This window comes from Sardina pilchardus, chromosome 1 (assembly GCF_963854185.1).
Source record: "Sardina pilchardus chromosome 1, fSarPil1.1, whole genome shotgun sequence".
Taxonomy (NCBI): domain Eukaryota; kingdom Metazoa; phylum Chordata; class Actinopteri; order Clupeiformes; family Clupeidae; genus Sardina; species Sardina pilchardus.
The window spans coordinates 38,262,744-38,285,334 of NC_084994.1; the positions used below are offsets into that span (position 1 = coordinate 38,262,744).

Genomic DNA, 22,591 nt, shown 5'->3' on the forward strand with positions numbered 1-22,591 from the left:
AAGAAGTTGTTGTCAGTTGAAGCAAATAAATGTAACCATGTTTATGCCCCATTGATGAGGGCTCTACGCAAGCCTAATATCAAAATACAATACATTCACCATCAACTTTTAAGTATCACTCAAAGAACCACTTCTGTATTAGTAGCACTTACTTCTGCACTGACCACTAACACTTCCCAAGTACTGAGGACATTTGCTTGCTAATGTGTGTTGAGAGGGAGCTTCACAAACAAAGCCAAGGTGTTACTGAAAAAACTTTAAGGGACACTCCTTTGGCAAAGACACCATTTGCTCTGGTCTTAGTGTCTTTGTGCAAAACAAGAAAACAAAAAATCATCTACTGGTCTACAAGTAATTGAGAATATCAGGCTCCTATTACTTAAAGGCCTAAATAACACCAGGCGTCTATTTCAAAATGTACAATCTGATGTTGATAGCTGTGTAAAGTCCTTTGTTCCCACCTTCTGTAGGTCTCGCTTCCTTTGGTCTCAGTCATAATGTCCTTGTCTAAACCTGGGCACAGGTAATCGGCATAATCAGGTAATCCCCCCAATTCAAACGCATAGGTACGTGATGTTGGCGTTAACCTAAGCCCACCAGTGGTCACTCCTTGAGGAGGCCGCTATATAAGCTCTTACTTGGCAGTGATCCAGGCACATCATCTGGGTCATCTGCAGTTGCATCTCCAGACAGCACCAAGAGCAGAATGTACAGGAAACTGGCCTCCATTTTGGTTCTGCTGCTGGGCCTCTCGCAGGTCCTGGCTCAAGAGGTAAGACCTGGAGAAACTGGTTTTATTTTAATTATTGATTTTTGTTCAATCCATTGAAATTTTGACCTGATCAATTCTTACACAACCTGTACAGACACAGCGCTTGTTTTTACATTATACTGCCTTGTATTCACAGATCAGAGCTTACTTGCATAATCTAACTAGTTGATTAATTTGTAATTCTCACATCTCACATGTTCACACCATACGTTCCATTTTAAATTGAACTTAAATCAACAAATTGTAAGAAGCATGCTGACTGGCCATTAACATGATACCCCTGAAATCACTCTATATTTGTTCTCCTCACCCGCAGGACCAGTCAGAGGGTAAGTTTGTCCTCGGGATCTCTTTAATGAACTTGCACACTACTGGCAATACTGGCTTGGTTGCTGATTGGCCAAAAGAGGATAACACTGTGTTTTTGGTGTTCCACCTGTAGAACTGAATGCATTCGTTGACATCTCCACAAGAATCCTGGATGCAAACAGAGGTAGGCCATGGCGTTTACAACTGCTTCTCTTTGGAAATAATTGCACTTTAAAACGTAACCTGGAAATCTAGACTCAAATCTAGAAAGATTTAGGGTCTGGCTATGAGTAATGACAATGGCCGAACTCGAGGGAAGGCACCATGCATGCATTTGAAAATATCACTGCACGCAATTGGATAACACTACAAGCAATGTTTACTGACTGATTCCGGGCTTCAATGTAGCGCTGTCGTCGTCTGTTTAGCTGGCCTCTGACCCACCTACAGTACATCAGATTCACTAATGTGATTGGTGCAACTCGGCTCCAACAACATGGGGAAGAGAAAAGAAAACACTGATTTAAATCCAGATTTGTCTTGCCCCCTCAAAGGGATCTCTGGGTTACTAGTAGAGGGAGACATTGCCCTGGCAAGAGGAAGGAACGCCAGGAAGTGCTATTCTTTCTGGGACTGCAGGTGGAAGAAGTTACCATCAGGACATGTGGAAGTACCATATCAAATCAATGACTACTTCTGTGAGTAGTAAAAACAGAAATATAATAACCCCCCCCCCCCCCCCCCCCAAACAAACTGACATAAGTACATGTTTACAGGTATGATTTTACTATAATATTTACCATGTTGGTGTCTTATCTTTGCCACAGATGCCAATGAGAGAGCTATTATTGAGAAGGCCATGCAAGTATTCCATGAGAAGACTTGCATCCGATTTGTTCCTCACAACGATCAAGTAGATTACCTCAGCATTGAGTCCAAAACTGGGTGAGTAGCATAATATAATTGTAGCATTATATAATTATTTAGCATAAGAGATAAATATATATTTTCCCCATTTTTGAAGATTTTGCTTTTTAGATTTCTATAAATTATCATTTTTGCTGCACTTGGCGGCTCGGTAATCCAGCTACATCAACTCTTTTTCAAGGAAATGCTTGTATCAAAAGGTGCTAATTTTGCTAATCACAGAAATACATATTAAGTCAGTAGGTCTCTTGTATCAAACCTACAACTTTTTAAATACCTTACCACTGCTGTATAGAACTGGAAGCATGTGAAATGTGCCTAAAATTACTAGAATTGTTCTAATCCAATTCCAAACCTCAGCCCAGCCTATGCTTTAACACGTGTGTTATCACTATATGTGGACAAAAGCATGGGCACATTACGGCATTATACACATACACATACAGTACATCACTCTTAAAAAAAGGGTTCCTTAGGTGCTATATAGAACCATGCAGGCTTTAAACCATTTAGAACCTAGAACCATTCTAGAACCATTTAGGGGTGCCATATATGAAGCGTGCGATAGAACCATTTTTATTTCTATACAGCACTTCCCCCCCCCCCCCCCCCCCTAAGAGTGTACTGTATAATCGGTTGACAGTAGGTTAAACTTAGGTTAAAGGAACGCACCAACTGACAAGTTTGCACGCTTTCTGGTGTGGCGTCCCATCTGATCTCCACAGGTGCTGGTCCTCCATTGGGCGCAGTGGTGGCAAACAGAAGGTCTCCCTGAGCGTGAACGGCTGCATTTACCAGGGTATCATTCAGCACGAGCTTCTTCACGCCCTCGGCTTCCACCATGAGCACACCAGGAGCGATCGGGACGAGTACGTCAGGATCAACTGGGAGAATGTCCCAAAGGGTGGGAAAATATCCATTGGATTTGACTTTAAACACATTTGAAATCATTGGCTTAAATACGCTAGTTTCAAAAGTTCACAAAACCTTAGATCTATAGCCTTTCTTTTTAAAGCACCTTTCCTCATACTTCTGATTGTGGTATTTCAATTGCGATGGGAGTTTCAACTTTTTTGTTTGTTTTTAAACAAAACTTCAAATCGAGCAATCCCACTTTCTATTCACAGGTGCTTCCAGCAACTTTGCCAAAAAGAACACCAATAATCTGAACACAAAATACGACTACGGCTCAGTGATGCACTACGGAAGGTGAGGTGAAATAGAACTGTTAAAGAGGAACGATGCAGGTTTGGTGATTTCTTCACCGTTTTCTCGCTTTACACTTGCAGGTTTCTCTGCAGAGCTTCTCCTACAGCTTTAGTGTGTACTTTTTTTTTATACCACGCTCCTCAATTGGTCAGTCAGCTTCTTCATGAGCATGATCACGAGACTTTCCGTTTGTTAGTGCACCGGCCCGCCGGCCCACAGACCAAGCCTAGCACAGTAGCACAGCAGAAAGAGCACAGCAACACCCAGCCTGTGCTTGGCTTTGATGTCTGCACTTCAAGTCTATTTCTGTAGTTGTTAGCTAGTTGGCTCAACAGTTTTTCACACAAACTTGATAATACCTCTGAGTGAGCCACTGCTGACACAGATTATTTTGAGCATGTGTGTGTGTGTGTGTGTGATACAGAACTGCCTATACGACATCCTATGGTAAGGATACCATCACCCCGATTCCTGATCCCAATGCTAAGATCGGACAGAGGACTGACATGTCAGACACAGACATTGTGAAGGTCAACAGACTCTATAAGTGTGGTGAGTGATCTAAACCAATAGCATATATTTATCTTACATATATTTGGCTGTGTTTGAGTTTCTTTATTACAATGATACTGGGAGATACTGTATTTACTGGGATGATTTCCTTATAGATGTACAGTAAACTGATGAGTGAAAAGACTGAGGACTGATCCTACAGAAGGGCGACTATTATGTTATCACGGCTGCCCTCGTCACTGAGAGAATCTGCAACTATTGGGGAGGAAAAATAAAGAAATGTAACTACCTGAACCTTTTGAAACGTGGTAATTGTGTTCACTGTTTTCCTATAGACAGACCTAGACTGGTTAGCGCGCACAATTAAAATAGAATGTGTCTGGAAATGGTTAATTGATGACCTCTAGCAGGGGTTAAACTTAATTGGTGCATTCAACTCTTACTAAATCATTTCAATACTACAGCAATCTTGTAAACAAAGGGGTTAAATGCTGTTCTTTACCGGATGAGCCAATGCATTTGTGTGCCCAGGTTTTAGGGACATTGGAAATGAGCTTCAATGAGCCTCTTAGTCAGACGAACCCGCAGAGCAAACCCCAAATTTAGCAAAGGTTCATATGGGCATTCCCAGACTAAGACAGACCTTTTAAACGCAAAAACCTTAAATTTATGGTAATGATTTTCAGTTTACCACCTCTATATGAACTCTTTCTACACCTACACAGTTTTGGAAGTTCAGTTTATCCACTAGAGGGCGCTGAAGACCACAAAACCACATAATAAAACAAACCACATCAGAGTCGGAAATGCACATTACAAACCCTGCAAATGTTTATTTTTTTTTTTCCTTAAAATCCAGAGCTGCAAGGCAGGTAGATGTCGTCAGTTTTGGTTTTCCGGTACTTTCTTTTAAGACAACGGAGACATTACGTCTGCAACAACAGACACGAGATTCTCTGATCACTGGCAGGGAAGCTCCAGTAACGCCGCCACTCAGGCAAAAACAAACAAAACAACAAAACAAAAAGTCAAAAGCCGAGAGAAAGAACAGAAAAAAAATATAGAGAGAAGAGATGACAGACAAAACTCCCCACGCAGTTTGCAATTGTGAAAGGAAAAAGCACTTGTTCCGCTAAATGAAAGAAAGAAAGAAAAATGGAACATGCGAGAAACTCAACTCGTCACAACAACTTCAGGTGCAGAGAGTGTTTCGGTTCAGGTGTGTGTTGTGTGCACAGATACGTGCACGGGGGAGGGTGTATGTGTAAGCATAGGTGTGTGTGTGTGTGTGTGTGTGTGTGTGTGTGTGTGTGTGTGTGTGTGTGTGTGTGTGTGTGTGTGTGTGTGTGTGTGTGTGTGTGTGTGAGTGAGTGAGTGAGTGAGTGAGTGAGTGTGTGAGTGAGTGTGTGTGTGTGTGTGTGTGTGTGTGTGTGTGATTGTGTGTGTAGGGGGAAAACCTTTTGCACATGTGACAAAGGTGCCACAGTTGGCAAGCCTTACGAAACGTCAAACGGTACCTTTTCATCAGAAACACGTTCCAGAAAACAGCCTGCAGCACATAGGGGAAGAGAGGAGGAGATAGCAGGGTTGGCAAAAAAAAAAATAGCAAAAAAAAAAAAAACAAGACTGGCAAAGATGAGACAGCCAGAGTGTCGGAGAGTCTGAGAGTGGCGGTAAAGGGATTTTGAGAGGGCAAATGACAGGAGAAGGATGGAGAAAGTCCAGGGAAGGAAAGACGAGAGCGCAAGGGAGGGAGGGAGGGAGGGAGGTTTTAGGTCTGAAATGGACAAGTGGACAGTGCATCTGGTGGAGTTGAATAAACCGTAAGTGAGGCTTGTGCTCTCAGCCACTAACTCGTATCATACGAGATTCCTTAGTCGATTCCTGTGAGATAAGCAAGTATGGATATATACGTACACTGTGATGGGTGCACAAACGCACACATTCGCATATGCGTTACATGCACAATGTTGTCCAGGGCCACTCTCCGGCCATGTTCTTCACCTGAGAAGCAGAACTATAGAGAGGGGGAAACCAAAAACAACCCCCCCCCCCCTCAAAAAAAAAGCACAGCGGTAAGCCTTGTCCTTGAAAATGAGGTGGTGAAGGTCCCAAGAGCATTTCTGTTGTTAGTCCAAGCCAACGAACGGACAATCGAACAAAAAGTGAAACAAAAAAAATTTAGCTTGCTGACAGTAGGGAACAGATGAGGGTTTGACAAAAAAAAATAAAAAATAATAAAAAAATATCATCAATAGTCTTTCGTCCATCCCCTCCTCCATCTTACCCTACTTTCCTCTCCTCTCCTCTCCTCTCCTCTTCTCCCCATGTCCTTCGTGAGCGGCAGGAAGTAACGGTGTGTAAGGGGTCTGTCTCTCTGTGTGTGTGTGTGTGTGTGTGTGTGTGTGTGTAGGGTGTGTGTGTAGGGTGTGTGTGTGTGTGTGTGTGTGTGTGTGTGTGTGTGATAGGTCCTCCCCCGTCCATAGCATCCTCCCGTTGCTCGTTAGCTGGGTTCCGACGGCTTGTTCAACTCCACCTTCACTCCCTTTTCTCCTGCACCTGGAGCGAGGGAGAGGAGGATGGAGAGAGAGAGAGAAAGAGAAAGGAAGAAAGAAAGAAAGAAAGAAAGAAAAAGAATGCGAGAAAGAGAGAGAGAGAGAAAAAAAGAAAGAGTAAGGACGTGAATACAGCTACACTTTTGCCATAGCAAACAGAGGTGACCTCAATGGCAACAATCAAGATGGCGTGAACCCCTGCAGAGAAACATAGCAAGAGTCTGCTGATGACCGAACGTGGGCGCCACTAAGTCAGTCATAGCTGAGGCAGGTGTTGGGGCTGCTTGACTGCTCCCAGCCAGATAAGGTGGACTGATAGACTTGTGCTAGCAATTCATGACCTAATCATAACTCCATTAGCTTGTTTTCTCAGGGTGTGTTGCGGCGGCACAGTAATGCTCAAGCAATACAGCGGACATTGATATGCAGGGCTGAGGTTGTTTGTTCAACAATCATCCTTTCTGATGCTCAGTATGAGAATGCGCCTGAAGATTGATTTAGAATAGATCACATGATGAGTTCCACCCAAGTTCACACTAGAGGTCACTTTAGTTTAGACCAATGGCACGCACCAGTAAGTCCTTTATAACAAATCGTCTTCATGAGGCCATACTGGCCAGAGATCACACACACACACACACACACACACACACACACACACACACACACACCAGGGTTTCCCGCAGCGCTTTCCTGCTAAGGCGGCCGCCTTAACAACACAGGGCTGCCGCCTTAACTAGCGTCTTCAATAAATAAATAAATAAATAAATATATTATGTATAGTGATATTCGCCGTATTACTTTGTCATGTTTTCTCCCTGTCATTCCAAACCGTATAGCCGCTATAGTCTCCCTTCTCTGTAGAACGCATACAAAAGGAAACTTTTTCCAATCGAGTTGGCCTATGCGCACAGGCGACGCGCTCATTCAGCATGAGTATTTGATATCAGGTGCCACTGCCACGCATATCTCAGAGTGACTGCGAACACAAATAGCCTAAACCTAGCTAGATTTGACGACTCTCACAGGAATGGTTCTCCGTTGAATCTACCAAATGTGTGGGATGAGCGGCATAACGCTTTTGAGCGCTTTATCTTTTTTTTTTGTATCACTCGTCTACTATGAATGCATACAGTAGCCCACTGCATCTTGTAATTTGTTGTGACAAACACTCGTGCCATCTAGCCTACAGCTAACAACAACTTGTGACGGCTATTCATTCACGTGTTGTAAAATACTGAAATTGTCTGAGGTTTACACAGGCTAGTTTAAACTTTAAACTGTAGCCTCTTGTCTCCCATGCCAGTTTCATTCATCCCGACCGGGCGGGACGCACGTTTCCGTTTTGTAGAAATAATTCCTGAATGTTTTTGTTCAGAGCTGAACATGCAACTGTATTTGACAGATGACAGATTTGGTTGCTAGTGACAAAATATTAGCGTTCAATGCGGTACGATCTCGCTAATTATGTTTTAAAAAGCATTAAAAACGTTCCGGCTCTCTTAGGCTATATGAGCAACAGGCACGCACAATACAGCTTAAATCAAAGAATTGCAGCTGTAGGCTACTAAATCACAATTCACTAACTTTACCATACAGTCGCAATGTTACATTTTCATACAGTTTCATCTTTATTTCATGGTATATTCTAAAATATCCACCATTACAAATATTCTTGGTTTTAATAGAATATTATAATATTGACTGGCTTTAAAATATATCCTATGGTGCCATGCTGAGCAGTGCAAAGGTTTTGAAAGATACAAAAGGCCCTGTATTGGAGTTGTAAACTTACACTTTTAAGGTATAATATTGTCTAAATTGTGTTAATGATGTTTAATTGGTTGCTAATACAATTAAATCTGATACAATGAATGTGAAATGCTGTCATTAGTGTCAAAATTCAACATTTTCAACATTAATGAAATGCTGACAGGCTACTAAATTTTTACTTCAGCTGACCTCCTTGTCTTAAAGTAAATCAGAAAAGAAGTTATTTAGACAAGTGTGTGCTAGACTGCTCCTGTAGCCAACAATCCCCTCTCTACCCTTTGGGAATTGAACTGTTATATGATCCTTGGTGATGTAAATTATGAAAACCCCTTTCTTTGGTTGGTCTTGATGCGGCCTTGACTCCTTTAAGACTCGGTCTCGACTCAGACTTGCTTCCTAAAAGACTCGGTCGTTGTGACTCGGTCTCGGCTACCCCCCCCCCCCCCCCCCCCCCCCCCCCATCGTAGGGCAGTGGCGGCGATGCGGCGGGGACGCTACGGCGACGCCCCCTTCCCCTGGACAGACACCACCTTAACTAACACATTTTCTGGGGGAAACCCTGCACACACACACACACACACACACACACACACACACACACACACACACACACACACACACACACACACACACACACACACACACACACACACACACGAGGTTTGAATGAGGCCTTACCTGTAAGGTATTTCTCTTTAGCTCGAGCCCGTTCGTCGGCATCAAAATACCAAACCGTGATGGCATACCTGCACAGACAAGGTACCGTTGTAGACATTCTCATCATGGTGGTACCAATCACAAAAACAATCCAGATGACCGCAGTGGCCTATGTGTCGTAAAGCGATCGGTCAGACAGCTATTAGAACAGACCTGGTGGCGTAGGCGGGCTGGACTTCATGGGGGTTCCGTCGGTCGGACCAGAAAAACAGGAGCCTGTCGAATTTGGGCTCGATGTCCGCAAACTGTGCTTTACCTTCTGGAAAGATCCGCAGTAGGCCTCCGTGGTCCTGCAAAGCAAGCCACGGTGAGTTAGGGACATATCTTTTGGCACTATGAGGGAAAACAGGGTGCTAGAGTGCCACTGGCACTGACATGTGTTTCTACCGTTGTCAAATTTTGTGAGGAGCAGCCACGTTGGTAATCCAGACTCGAGTTTTTTGATAAGTTACACTTGAGCCTTTGCAGTGGTTTGGAATGTTTTTTTTTTAATTTGTCTTTTAGTTCATCGAAATGTATAGGAAACACAAGATCTCTTGGTTGTCGAATTTTGCATTCTCGGTTTTACACGTACCGAGTAAACACATGGATATCACCATTTAATAGCGTGCAAAATGCAAAAACATGCATTAACATGCCTTGAATCAATGTGTCAATGCGACAATGTGACAATGTGTGTCAATGAAACAGCACAATAGATAGATAGATAGATAGATAGATACTTTATTGATCCCCAAGGGGAAATTCAATCAGTGAGAAAGAGGCCAACAGTGTAGCGTGGGTTTACGCTAATAAGTCATATCTATACTCCATGGTCAGAGAGAGAGAGAGAAAGAAGGAACAAAAGGAGAGAGAGAATCACATTTTTACATATATATAAACAAAATTAAACAAAGTCTCTATTTTTTTTATTTGCTGATGACCTGGTTCTACTGTCTGCTGCTGAAGAAGGTCTACAACTGCAGCTAGACATACAGTAGTAGAAAAGATAAACCTAGATGCAAAACAAATATAAGGATCTTCCAAAAACGCCCCAAATGCCAAGAAAACAAACACCATTTTAAAATAAACAAATTGTACCACTCCGACACCCTGAGTTATACCTCAGGGAGTTTTAACATGGCAGTGCAAGTGCATGCATGAAGCAAAACGCTCTAAGAGTCCTAAATGCAATCCAAATTCCGATTAAAATCTGGATTAAAAAGATATCTCAAAGTGTCATCAGGCCCATTGTGCTGAACGGCAGTAAAGCATGGGGTCCACTCAGTCATCATAGCTACAGTATACTCATTGGGACAAACACACAATAGAATTGATGTACAGAGGAAAACACCAACAAATGCATGTAGAGCAAGATTAGACTGATTATTAACATCAACAAAAGACCACTAAATTTTTTAATTTTAAAGCCCTCCAAACCCAAAAACCGAGCCCAGAAAAAAGTACCCTACATCAGTTGTTGCACTAGAGTCTAATGGCACCACCCCAAAATAACTCTGACCGGTCTCACAATAACACGGTTTTCCAAATAACAATCAGAATAAACCATATTATGAATATGAAGCAATGTAAAGAAGCCTATTTAGAACATTTGAACGAAGAAACTAAAAGTCAAAGTAGATTAGAATGTTATCTGGCCCTAAACCAAGAATTTAAAATCGGCAGATTATCTCTCTAGAGAGAGCAAGCGACAGCAAGAGCAAGACCAAGAGAGAGAGAGAGAGAGAAAGAGAGAGAGAGAGAGAGAGAGAGAGAGAGTGTGACATAGACAGTAACAGAGAGAGCAAGGCATCTCACTAACATACTTTCACACACTTAACTGACATACTCTCAAACGTGCAAACAAAGAGGAATGCCAAGGAGGGGGGGGGGGGGGGGGGGCGGTGCTAGCAACAGAATGCCTTTTCCTGCCCAAAGGCAAAAACAGGCCCCTAAAAATAACGAAGCGACACCGCATGATGGACACACATTTACATAATCGGAGCGAGGCCGGCGAGGCTTGCGTGAGACTCCCGTGGCACACATATGCCCAGGGGAAGATGCAGTAACAGCAGCGAGCGACTGATCCAGCACACGCACACAAACAAAGATCGCCGCCGCCGCCGCCGCCACTACCAGCAAAAGGTCCAGCAGCGCACTTCTACAATGTACAATGCTGGCATCTAAATTAGCAGAGGAAGGTCCGAGAGAATAAGGGGATGTGTGGCTTTTAGTGAGTGTGTGTGTGTGTGTGCGTGCGTGCGTGTGTGTGTGTGATAGTTCTCCCCGTCCATCGCACCCTTCCCTTGCTTGCTAGCTGGGTTGATGGCTTGTTCAACTCCACCTTCCGCCTCTTTCTCTCTCTGTGTGTGTGCTTGTGTGTTTGTTTGTGTGTGTGTGTGTGTGTGTGTGTATGTGTGTGTGCGCGTGTGTGTGTGCCTGCGTGCGTGTGTGTGTGCCTGCGTGCGTGTGTGTGTGTGTGTGTGTGTGCGCAAGTGTACGTGTGCATGAGAACATCACTCAGGGAGTCCCATTTATCACAGTATCACTACAAGCACAGAATGTCAGCTCAAGTTCATGAGAAATCACACACACCCACACACGTACACACAGAGACACGTGTGCACGCACACGCACACACACACACACACACAGAAATCTATTTAACCTCCATTAGTCTACTACATTACATGATTACTTTGATAAACCTCAGCCAGTAAAAGTGAATGATTCTATTGACCTGTAACAGGAATTTGTCTCAGGTACCTTTCATGCAAATACCACAGGGGGGTATGTCAAGGTCATGGGTTCAATTTGCTAAAAGCACTTCCTGGTAAAATGGATACCACTGGATAAAAAAAAAAAAAACTTATAGAATGTCTAAATATAACAAACAGCACAAACATGAAAAGGGATACCACTTCAATAAAGAGGATATCTGGACCAAAAGAGCAGGGACTGAATCTTACTTAGTGAATCTCCAATTGTGTAGGCAGCATTGTGCATTATGTCTTGCAGGCTTGTAAGACCTTGTATGTACTTTGTACTTGCTATGTACCATTGGTCCTTTTTAACTGCCATCAGTTAGGCTGGGTGAACCCTGCCTGAACTTCCGGCGGGGTATTTGAATTTCGCCCGGCAGCTCAGGCTGGAAACCAGCAGATCTATCTCCTCTGTTTACTGCCAGAACCTTTAGCTCCAATCAAAAACCGCCATACTCCAGTCCTGGCACGCAATTGGCCGGTGACGTGACGAAACTTAAGCGACGCGAAGTACAGTAGAAACAAAGCACAGCCTTAAAAGATTGAGCTTAGTACATATGGTGAAAACCATCAGTGGCAAAACACGTTGTGTTAAACTTCAAAAATTGGTTAATATGATACGCGATAATCAATGTTTTTGTTTAAGAGTTGACTTCAAGAGTTTCCACGGTGCAAAATCTCACGCTGACCCATGATGACGCAGTTATGTCATTCTGGACAAAACAAAGGCATTTTATAAACACAGCCCAGCTTGTTTGGTGCAAATGTTTACCACTTCAAATGCATGAGCGGCTGTCTAGACAAAGTCAGTTTAAAACTCCTGTTCTATAAGGAAGATAATCATCTGGGGGGGGTAATCCAGTAATGTTGATTAATCTTGAGTGGCATGCGGAGGGCTTCAATGGGGAGCATAGTCATACGTGAAAAAAAAAACACACTTTCCCAGGATTGGCAGTCTGCCCTGGAATGTCATTGAGAACATGCCACTGCAGCTTTGGACCAATCAGACACCTCCCTCTCTCAATCTCTCGGCCAGCTCTCTTTTTTCCCCCGAAAGTTAACGTTTAATTCATACCATTGTAATTTATTTATGCATGCACACTGGTGGTCCAGGGGGAACATTATTTCTACCTTGACTGTATGTAATAAATATTGAAATGGGAAACAGACATAAGGACTCTGACTGAGCACTGCCCAACACTGTCCTTCAAGAGCATGGAAGCTCTGTTGAGCTAAAAAAAAAAAAAAAACACCAGCCTTTGGTGGACCTAAAACTGAACTGCAGATTGAGAGATCTAAAGTAGGCTACCTGATGCAGGGTGTGTGTATTTGTGAAGCATTCGCCCAGCTACCACACACACACACACACACACACACACACGTCATCACAAAAGCTTTTGGGGCGAGACAGCATTTAGACATCCTGGTCAAAAACGAGCAATCTAGCTATTGAAATGAACCTTAAACAAACCACAGTATACCTGATACTGATAAAAGGTCTTGCTAGCATGCCAACTTTATATATTTATTTTGCTGCTGCTTATATTTTCTTGGCGTATTCCAAACTAGACGACACAACTGTAAAGGTTTTTTAGCCCAGACAGCTAGCTGGGGTGACCGGTGTGTTTCAAACCATGAACTAATGAGAACACAGTGGAGACAACAGTACCAACTACGCACTATGTTGCCTGTTGTGTCATCACTGTCTTTGTCTAGCTGCACTATATGTTATTTGAAAACACACACTGTAATTGCTGAAACAAATTCCTATATGTTTTTACATAAATGACAATAAAATATCTTGAACCTTGAACCTAGAACTTTTGCTTTTGTTGTAGATATTTAATGCAAAACTCTTCATCCAAGGGTCGGTGCAGTGATGCTTTAAAAATAATTATGGACTGTGTGGACACCTACAGTATGTGCTAACCTGGTGACAATGAACAAGACTTAAGACACTGACCGTGACCTCTTAGGGTGGATTTTGAAGATGACAACATAGCCTGAAATAGCTCACCTGTTAGCAGCTGGTCAACAGACTTGGGGGGGAAAACAGAGGAGCTAATACGCTAATAAACGCTTGTCAAACAGCACCGAGTTTGAGGTGGCTAATCTGTCTGAACGTGCAGCCATAAACAACGTCTTCTGAGACGCACAGTAAGGCTGCGCTGGACGGTTCAGAGCAGGCCTAGTGGGGAGAATAAAGCCTCCTCAGAGAAGCAAACGTGTCCAATCTCACAGTCCAGGTGAAGCCTCTATGCCCAAAAATGCATTTTAACAACCTTTATTATACGGCTCTCTGGAATGCAGAGGGAGCTCCCATTCACTTTGAATGGGCCTCCCCAACGTCCTGAGGTCAGGTTATTTCACTTGCCCACAACTAGGCAGACAATTCATGGGTTTCATCAGGTCCCTTTCCACAGGTGTATTAATCAAGCACCATGCAGTCTGCATTGATAATCAAGGTGCTTGATTGTATACACCTGTGGAAAGGGACCTGATGAAAGCCATGAATAGGAACAGTCATGCATTCTATTTGTACATCCTGATGGCTTGTAACAACCCGCAACTTGTGAAATGATACTTCTTTGTCGTAAGAACTACTTGATTTGTAGGGGACTGCTTCTCGTCAATCCCAATTACAATTTCAATTTCATTTTCGTTGTCAGACGAGTGTTTAGGGGATGCGTGATGTCTGTCACGTCGTTTTAGGCGTAAGTTCTTGTTTTCCGCTCATCTTAGTACTTGTCACAAGTGCACTTTGAACAACTGGATCACATAACCGGCATTTCTATTCATGCAGTTTCTCCGTTTTATGAGCGCTACATGTATGCAGGGGTGGACTGGCCATACACTTATTTATTTATTTTTTTTAATCTATATGTTATTGTTTCTGACCAGCCCATAAGCCAGACAGTTGATCAGTTGACGGCCCGATTGACATTGGGCTAGCCCAAGCACATCGTAGAGCACCACAGTTGTATACACATTCAAAAGACTGAAAATGTTTGCGTTATGCGAATAAGGTGGGCCGGTCTGGTCCAAAATGCCAGGGCATGTTTTGTCCCAGTCCGCCCCTGCATGTATGTGATTGTGGTAAACGGCGTCCCACACTGCGGGTTGTGTGGAACAGACACTCTCCTGCTTGCAGCTCCAGGTCCAAATAACAACTCCACCCTTTTGACATGTGGTCAGTGCAGAGGAGGTCAAGCGCAGACGCGCCATGGCAACAGAGCAGAGGTCACCGACGGGCAAGTGTGAGAGGTCGGAGGAGATGATTACCGTCCGTGTTCCTGTTTCTAATTCTGCGGTGGGGCGGTATGGGTGGGGAGGGGGAGGGGGAGGGGGGAGGAGGGGGCATAAATGGTTAGAGTTAGGGGAGGTAAGGGGATTAGCGCGCTGGTTGTTTACAGAGGGATATGTTTCACCCCCACCGACCACACCAATCCATCGTGGGTCTAATCAGCTTGAGAGGACGGGGGCTTGCAGCCCAGTGAGGCATTGAGATGAGGGGTTTACGCCATGTGGCTGTGTGTGTGTGTGTGTGTGTGTGTGTGTGTGTGTGTGGCTGTGTGTGTGTGTGTGTGTGTGTGTGTGTGTGTGTGTGGGTGGGGGGGGGGGGGGCAACAAGTTAAGCTAAGAGAACGTCTCGCAAAGGTTTTATTTAGATAAAGGATATGTGACTATAGTTCACTGTTTGGTTAACGCTAATGAAATAGCCTTGACCTGGAACTATACTGGTAGCTCACCTCCCATGTCTGTCAGCGGGAAAATACTTCTGCAATCATGCATGTCATGAGAAGTTAACAGGTGCAGAAAGTGTGTATGTAGCCAGATCTGCTTTTAATGTCAATATGTTAAAGTCCTTCGCCCCCTCCTTTCGACAGAAATAGAGAAACACGTGAGAGTGACTGTGACAAATGATTTTTGTCACGCATATTACACATGTCCACAAGCCTATTTCTGTTAACAGTTCAAATAGAGAGAAGCAGATCGACAACACACAGATGATGGGGAGCCTTTCCTAAAGAAAACAGCACAGGGAGGGCATGTATTTTTAAGCACACAGTCTCCAAGGAAACTGAACCCATTATGACCTCGAGTGGTTCCGTGCTGCGACACACAGCCAAGGGAGAAATGCAAGGCTGCCGAAACCTCGTTAGCCCTCGCTCACCTTAGCGTCCCAGTCCTTGTTCAGGTAATAAATACAGGTGACGCAGCGACCGTCGCCATTCGGGTTGTCCACGTGCCGCACGTACCCAGTCCCGTTGCCTGGGTAACAGGCCACCATCGCCTGAAATGAGGAAAGAGGAGAAAGAAAAAAGACAGGGGGGGGGGGGGGGGGGGTTTAGAAACAAGTCCAAAAGGAGACTGTTACAAAATTCAGCCCGTCGCTGACTAACTCAGAATGAGTCAGCACATCTAGAGCCTCAGACAACACATACAATCTCACACAGCACAACCACACAATCTCTGCTGTTCAGTACTGGATGCACCGTGAGTTAACATGGACATGTTTAGCTCATAATCAAAATACCAAATACCAGTAGGCTAGGTGGTATAAGCATTATTTTTACTGAGCAACTTTTCATTACGATTTGTGCCTAGCCTAATGCAGCTGTCCCAGGTCAGTGCGCATAAAGCAATCTATTGCCTGCTTGAGGTCTGGTAATCGCACTTTAAGTTACTCTCTGTTAGGCTGGGAGGGCTTACCAATGCCGCATTTGTGACGAGTCATGTTGGTCGTGCCTGTTTTGTGGCGCTCATACTATAAAATGGTTTCGCTGTTAACAGTGAACATCTAATAACCAACGCTACTGTCACCTCCTTTAAGGACCTCGCCAAATACTTCCCTCATTCGCTTTTTCCGGGAGTAGAATATCATTTTAAATTCTTGCATCTCCAGCTCCTCTACTGTCTCCATGTTCAATAGATCTTCTATCATCACACACAGGTAACCTATGTGGTAAGTTCGTGCTGCATCCATTGAAGTCTTTTAGGCAATGATATCTTCGAACAGCAATGGGCTAGGCCTACTTATACGAGAAGCTCTTGGTGCACTCTCTGTTTTCCAGTGGAGAGTTAACTGTTGTGTAACAGCGTTTTCTTTACATCTTCACTCCGACACTGAATATCTTGTTTGCCCATTAATAAAAGTTTTTAAAACACACACATAAATCCTTCATCATAACCTGCTGATTCACTAGGTGCAACACCCAACCAGGTCCGTGTACTGTAGACACTAATGGCTGATTAACAATACTAATGACATTTACAATAGCGGCAGGTTCAAAACACACCTGGCTCCACTGGAAAACAAAGGAGAGCATTAGAGCCTTTCGTGCAAGTCGCCCATTATGAGGTAAATATTGATGTTAGCCTTCTTGCGATATTTAAAGTATGTTTTAAAAAAATAAATTATATTTAATTCATTGTAACTGACCGGCCACGCAGAGACCTGAATATCATTAACATGTTTTGTACAACTTGTAACCGTGGGTGACCGCTCAATTTCGGGAAACCCGCACAACACTGGTGTGTGTGTGTGTGTGTGTGTGTGTGTGTGTGTGTGTGTGTGTGTGTGTGTGTGTGTGTGTGTGTGTGTGTGAGAGTGTGTGTGTGTGTGTGTGTGTGTGTGTGTGTGTGTGTGTGTGTGTGTGTGTGAGAGTGTGTGTGTGTGTGTGTGTGTGTGTGTGTGTGTGTGTGTGTGTGTGTGTGTGTGTGTCGGAAGAACCACAGGACTCCAGGGCTACAGGAACTGGACAGAGCTGTGTGAGCAGAGTGCCGGCCTAATTGGGGCGACTGTGTTGCTTTTGCTTTGTAATGTGTCCGGGTAGCGAGTGTTAGGAAACAATAGGCCTGTGCTGCTAGTTTACACAGTACTCTTCCTCTTACACACACACACAGTTACTGACAACACTACACACGCACGCACACACACTCAGTGTCGCAGACAAAACCACACACACGCACGCACGCACACACTCAGTGTCACTAACAAAAGCAGACACACAAACACACTCGCTGACAATAACAAACACACCCTCTCATCCTCTTGATTACACAACTCAACAGTGCTGACGAGAAGAGCACAAGCAAAAGTGCACGCCGTCGTTTGCACATCATCTGAATTACGCCGTCCATCTGAGTTACGCCGCCAATCTGAATTACACACCAGTCTGAATTACACCACCAATCTTGAATTACGCCGTCAATCTGACCGATTAGCTGCAGGCTAGTGTGTGAGGGGGTCACACACGCACGCACGCACGCACGCGTACACACACACACACAGGGTTCAACATAAGCAATGGCCCATACATAAAATGCAAATAATGGTGAGTTTCCTAACACCACGACAAAGGCAAAACACACTCACTTCACCAACACAAATATACTCTCTTTTCTCCATCACACAAACAAAACTGCCAAAAACAAATATTCAAACACAAACAAACATACATAAACACACACACACACATTCTCTCTTTTTCTCAAGACAAACACACGCGCACACACACACACACACACGCTCACACCCGCATACTCTTTCTCTCTTTTTCTCAAGACAAACACAAGCACACACACGCACATGCGCATGCATACACGCACACACACACACGGAAACACACTTCTTCCTTCTCTTATTATTTTTGACCTCCGAGATTCAACAATGCTGTTACTCAACAACTCTCGGGGGGAGGATCGACGGGGAATAAATAGAAAGCTATTTTATAGTAGCGGCCATTTTCTTTCTTGGCATTATGGCACGCAAACATCCTCTTACAGGCAAATACTAATCACCCGGCCAACCTGCGCGTTCAGGGGAGTCTGACCTCGCCGTGCCATCAACAACAATAGCAACCGTTTCCCATCATGCATCGTGTTTACAGGACGTGTGAATTCCTACACCAACAAAAACCCATCCTGAGACGACAGCATGTTTGTGTGTGCACACATACATATTTGTGTGTTTGTGTGTGTGTGTGTGTGTGTGTGTGTGTGTGGTCTATTTTTAACTGGGCAGTTCAGCTATTAAGTATCTGTTATGTTTTAAGTGTGAGGCTATTTTTATCTAGGAGGGGCTATTTATGAGGCCAGGGGAATTTCTTTGGGTGAGGTTTCAAAACTCCCAAAGGGTTAGAGAATGATATGAGATTTTTAGTGTGTGTACGTGTGTGCGTGTGCATGCGTGAGAGAGAGAGGGTGTGTTAGAGGGTGTGCTGAGTGTATGGTAGATGTGTGAGAGAGTTTGAGTGTGTGCACACTTGTGTACGTGCGAGATTGTGTGTGTGTGTGTGTCAATGACTGTATGTGTGTAAGATAGAAAATGCTTTTTTCATGGCTGATGCGTGAAAGAGAAGGGAGAGTTGCATTAACAATTTTCCATCTTGAGGGGCTTTGCCTCAGTCACAGTCACGCACACAAACACAAACACACACACACACACACACACACACACACACACACAAACGCACACACACGGTGTTAGCACCAGGATATTCTGCAAACACACACACAGTTCCACTCTCCTTCACACACATGCTCAGTTCGACTTTCTATAGCCGTTTACTGACTGCACAGATAGCCGGCGATGCACGGGCTTTTAGCCGGCTAGTCCCGATTGTACTCACTGATAGCCGGCTAATCGCCGAGGTGATTTACGCTGCCAATTGTCCTCCCCTGAGGGTACACATATTCCCGGGGCGACTGCAGTGAGCACGCGAGCCGGCTATGCGGCGGCTAGCTGAGACATGGGCGGAGCTGTCAACAACGAGAGTTGTGCACACACTGCTGAAAGACTTAAAATCAGCAAACAGCTGACTGACTGTATGCTGAGCACAGCTGTCAGATCATCATCATACTGTTCACATATTAACACTGGTCCTTGTGGTCCATCTAGCACACTGTTCTTTCAAATGTCAATTAAATCGCCAAACATCTCAGCATTTATTTATTAATTGCTAACATATTGGGAAAACATAGCCTATCCTGCTTTATCTACAGCCAGGATAAATTAGCTAGACCTTGGCTAGCTTGCTCAAATAACCATTGACAACGTATTTCGTTAAAGCATGTAGGCTAGGCCTATATCATACCCACCCTAAGGTTTAAGAAACATAACAACGTTGTCCAATTTTAGTTTAATGCATTTTTCTGAATTGGAGAGGTCTCCTTATGAGGGTAGGCTCTGCATTTTAAATGGCTAATCGCTAGTCGCGATTAGCATCGTTGGTTTAAACTTTGCAGAGCTGTTTTGTTGTTATCACAAAAATACTGATTGTAACTGCTGTTAGGAAGACAGTTTGGCAGACGTGAGGCAGTGAAAGGTATAATGCACAGTCCAAGCGGAATGAGTGGAGAGTTGATATTGTGATGAGGCAAGAATTACTCTGTTAGGAAATGTTTATTACCAGATGAATGTGAGGAATGACATTACATGGAAGTGGCCTGTTTAAGATCCCCGTGGCTATATCCCACAACATGGGTGGCATCCCGTAGCATAAACCCCTTATCCCACAACACATCAGCTGACTAGTCTAGTACACCTATATAATGCGTAACCGTCAACTATCTTATGACAACAGGCTGCTTAACCATCTTAGCCGTAGGCTACATTTCCCCCTTGCATGAACGTAACACAAGCATATCCGAGCCGCGCTACAATATTGTGTCACATCGAGCTAGCAAGTCTAGCTAGCCACAAACAACAGTGCATACCAGACTGTATAGAACAGGTGCATACTGCATAGGCTACTAATGACACTTTTTTACGGTCAGTGAATAGCACCGAGTGAAAATCAATGTTTGCTTTATATCTAGTGACAGTGGTGATGTCGTCAGTTTGGATAAGTAGAGTAAACTTAGTCAGAAGATCTAGAAATATCAAACAGAGGAGCAGAGAACTTGACAGAGAGCTGCACCGCTGTTTTGAGAATGACAGTAGTGTCACGAGACTTCGACGCCTATGTTGTGGTACGTCACTGTTCAACTTCACACCCAGTTCTTACATGTTTACGCCTACACCGAGGCGGCTTTGGAATATCGCGCCTCTTGTCCTCACTGACCTAGCCGGGGAATGGCCGGTTAAACCTAGCCGCGGATGAGGCGGCGTTCAGTCAGTTAACGGCTTATCACACACATAGTTCCACTCTCCTTCATGTCATTAATTTATTGCATGTACACACAGACAATACTCCTTATTGTTTTCTCCCCCCCCCACCTCAGACAGACAGACAGACAGACAGACAGACAGACAGACAGACAGACAGACAGACAGACAGACACACAGAGTTCAAATCAGGCAAAAGTATCAGTGGTGACTCAGCTAATACACACACACACGCTCTTGAGCGTGTGGGAAACAGCAGGACTCCTGCTCACTCAGCATACAGAGACTTGAGTCAGCAGCACTTTAAGGCTTTTAGCTTGGCACACACTACACACTTGCACTACACACACTCACACTACACAGGCACACACAGACACATGCATACACACACACACTCGCACACAGTAGTAGTCCTAAAGAGGTGACAGAAACGCTCCGAGCGTCTGTGTGCTGCTATTTAACACTTCTAATGCACCCTCCCACTCACTCAACCAAACACACATACTGTTTTTAATGGCTAGGCAGCCATCAACACACACAAAGCATGCACGCGTGCACTCACTCACACACACACACACTTGCTTTATCTTACTGGCTTAGCCTGAGCCAAAAGTTAAGAAAGACAAGCTTTAAAACTGCAACACACACACACACACACACACACACACACACACACACACACACACACACACACACACACACACACACACTATACAAAAAAAGAAACAGAAGGAAAACAAAGAAACTAAAAGGACAGAATCTTGGATTGGGAAAACATGCGGAAAGGTTCTGGAGGCCTACGGAATGCTGGCGGGTCGGAATTCTCAAAAAAAAAAAGACAAGAGGAGAGCGGGGAGTCTCCATCCTCTCGGCCGCACGCTATTATTGTTCTCTAACCTCTCTTTGCTGCTAAGGTCATCAAGACCAACGGACGGACGGAGGGACGGACGAACGGACATGCGGCGGCGGCTTTTTAAGCCACCTACGAAAATAATAACACCAACACTACACGGAGACACAGGACGAGAACAAATTAGCCACTGAGCGCTATGTTTATGCTATATGAGCCCCCTATGCAATTAGCATCCCTCCCCACCTCCTCCTCCTCTCCTTCACCAGAGCAGCCATTTCCTCAGGTGAGGGCGATGGGTCTTCATTTAAAAAGGCGCAGAGCCAGATTTTAATTTGTTCGGTTGTTGAATTCTTTTTTTTTTATATATATTTTTTTTTTTTCTTCTACTTTCCTGCCCTTTTCTTTACCTGGGTTTGTAGTCTGTAGTGGGGAAACCAGCCCGTGGGCTCGGGACAGAATCAATCATGAATCCAGCCAATGGGCATGCTGCTTCAAGGACCGCAATAGCCATTTTCTTTCTTGGCATTATGGCACGCAAACATCCTCTTACAGGCAAATACTAATCACCCGGCCAACCTGCGCGTTCAGGGGAGTCTGACCTCGCCGTGCCATCAACAACAATGGCAACCGTTTCCAGCTTTTCGTCTGAGGCAGTTTTTCCTCATGCAGTTGTTTGTCACAGATTTTCAGACATTTTTTTTTTTATTATTATTTTTTTATCTCACCTTGCAATTCCATAAACATGACAGACGTCAGATGAACTTGTCTCAGGCAAGCCTCTGACACCTGATTCTGACATCTGAGGATGTCCTAATATGTACATCGGGCTCAACGGCAAGCGAAGAGCCAGCTCGGTCAAGATGCTTGGCCAATCACTGGCCTGCCGTCAAGATGGCTGGCCAATCACTGGTCTGCAGTTTTTCAGCCCGCCCCCATCACACTCAGCTTCCCTGTGATGTTAACTAGCTGAAGGTAATCACATGAGGCTACTAAAAGAGGGAACACATTAAAAGGTAGGCCAATAAATCAACAAATCAAATGTGTTTGCCAGTTGGTGCCAGTGGGGGGTACAGTGTTTCTTTGGCCACGGCTGCATCTGCATTTAAATGC

At 44.2% G+C, this 22,591-nt stretch overlaps 2 protein-coding genes across 2 annotated transcripts in view; one reads left to right on the forward strand and one right to left on the reverse strand.

Moving 5' to 3' along the window:
* The first annotated feature begins 706 nt into the window (after window positions 1-706).
* On the forward strand, window positions 707-3,777 carry LOC134078667 (hatching enzyme 1.2-like). The gene is made up of 7 exons (XM_062534773.1): window positions 707-791; window positions 1,215-1,265; window positions 1,636-1,779; window positions 1,909-2,026; window positions 2,734-2,912; window positions 3,136-3,217; window positions 3,642-3,777. Exons 1-7 carry the CDS (start codon window positions 707-709, stop codon window positions 3,775-3,777), a joined length of 795 nt encoding a protein of 264 aa, XP_062390757.1.
* Window positions 3,778-4,537: 760 nt separating this feature from the next.
* LOC134089756 (egl nine homolog 1-like) overlaps window positions 4,538-22,591 on the reverse strand; it is a 44,192-nt gene continuing 26,138 nt past the window's right edge. Inside the window, exons 2-5 of the mRNA XM_062544200.1 lie at window positions 15,691-15,810; window positions 8,929-9,065; window positions 8,737-8,804; window positions 4,538-6,289 (exon numbers count right to left, since the gene is read on the reverse strand). Coding sequence (XP_062400184.1) covers window positions 6,234-6,289; window positions 8,737-8,804; window positions 8,929-9,065; window positions 15,691-15,810 — 381 coding nt within the window. The 3' untranslated portion in view covers window positions 4,538-6,233. The remainder of the gene's footprint in view (window positions 6,290-8,736; window positions 8,805-8,928; window positions 9,066-15,690; window positions 15,811-22,591) is intronic.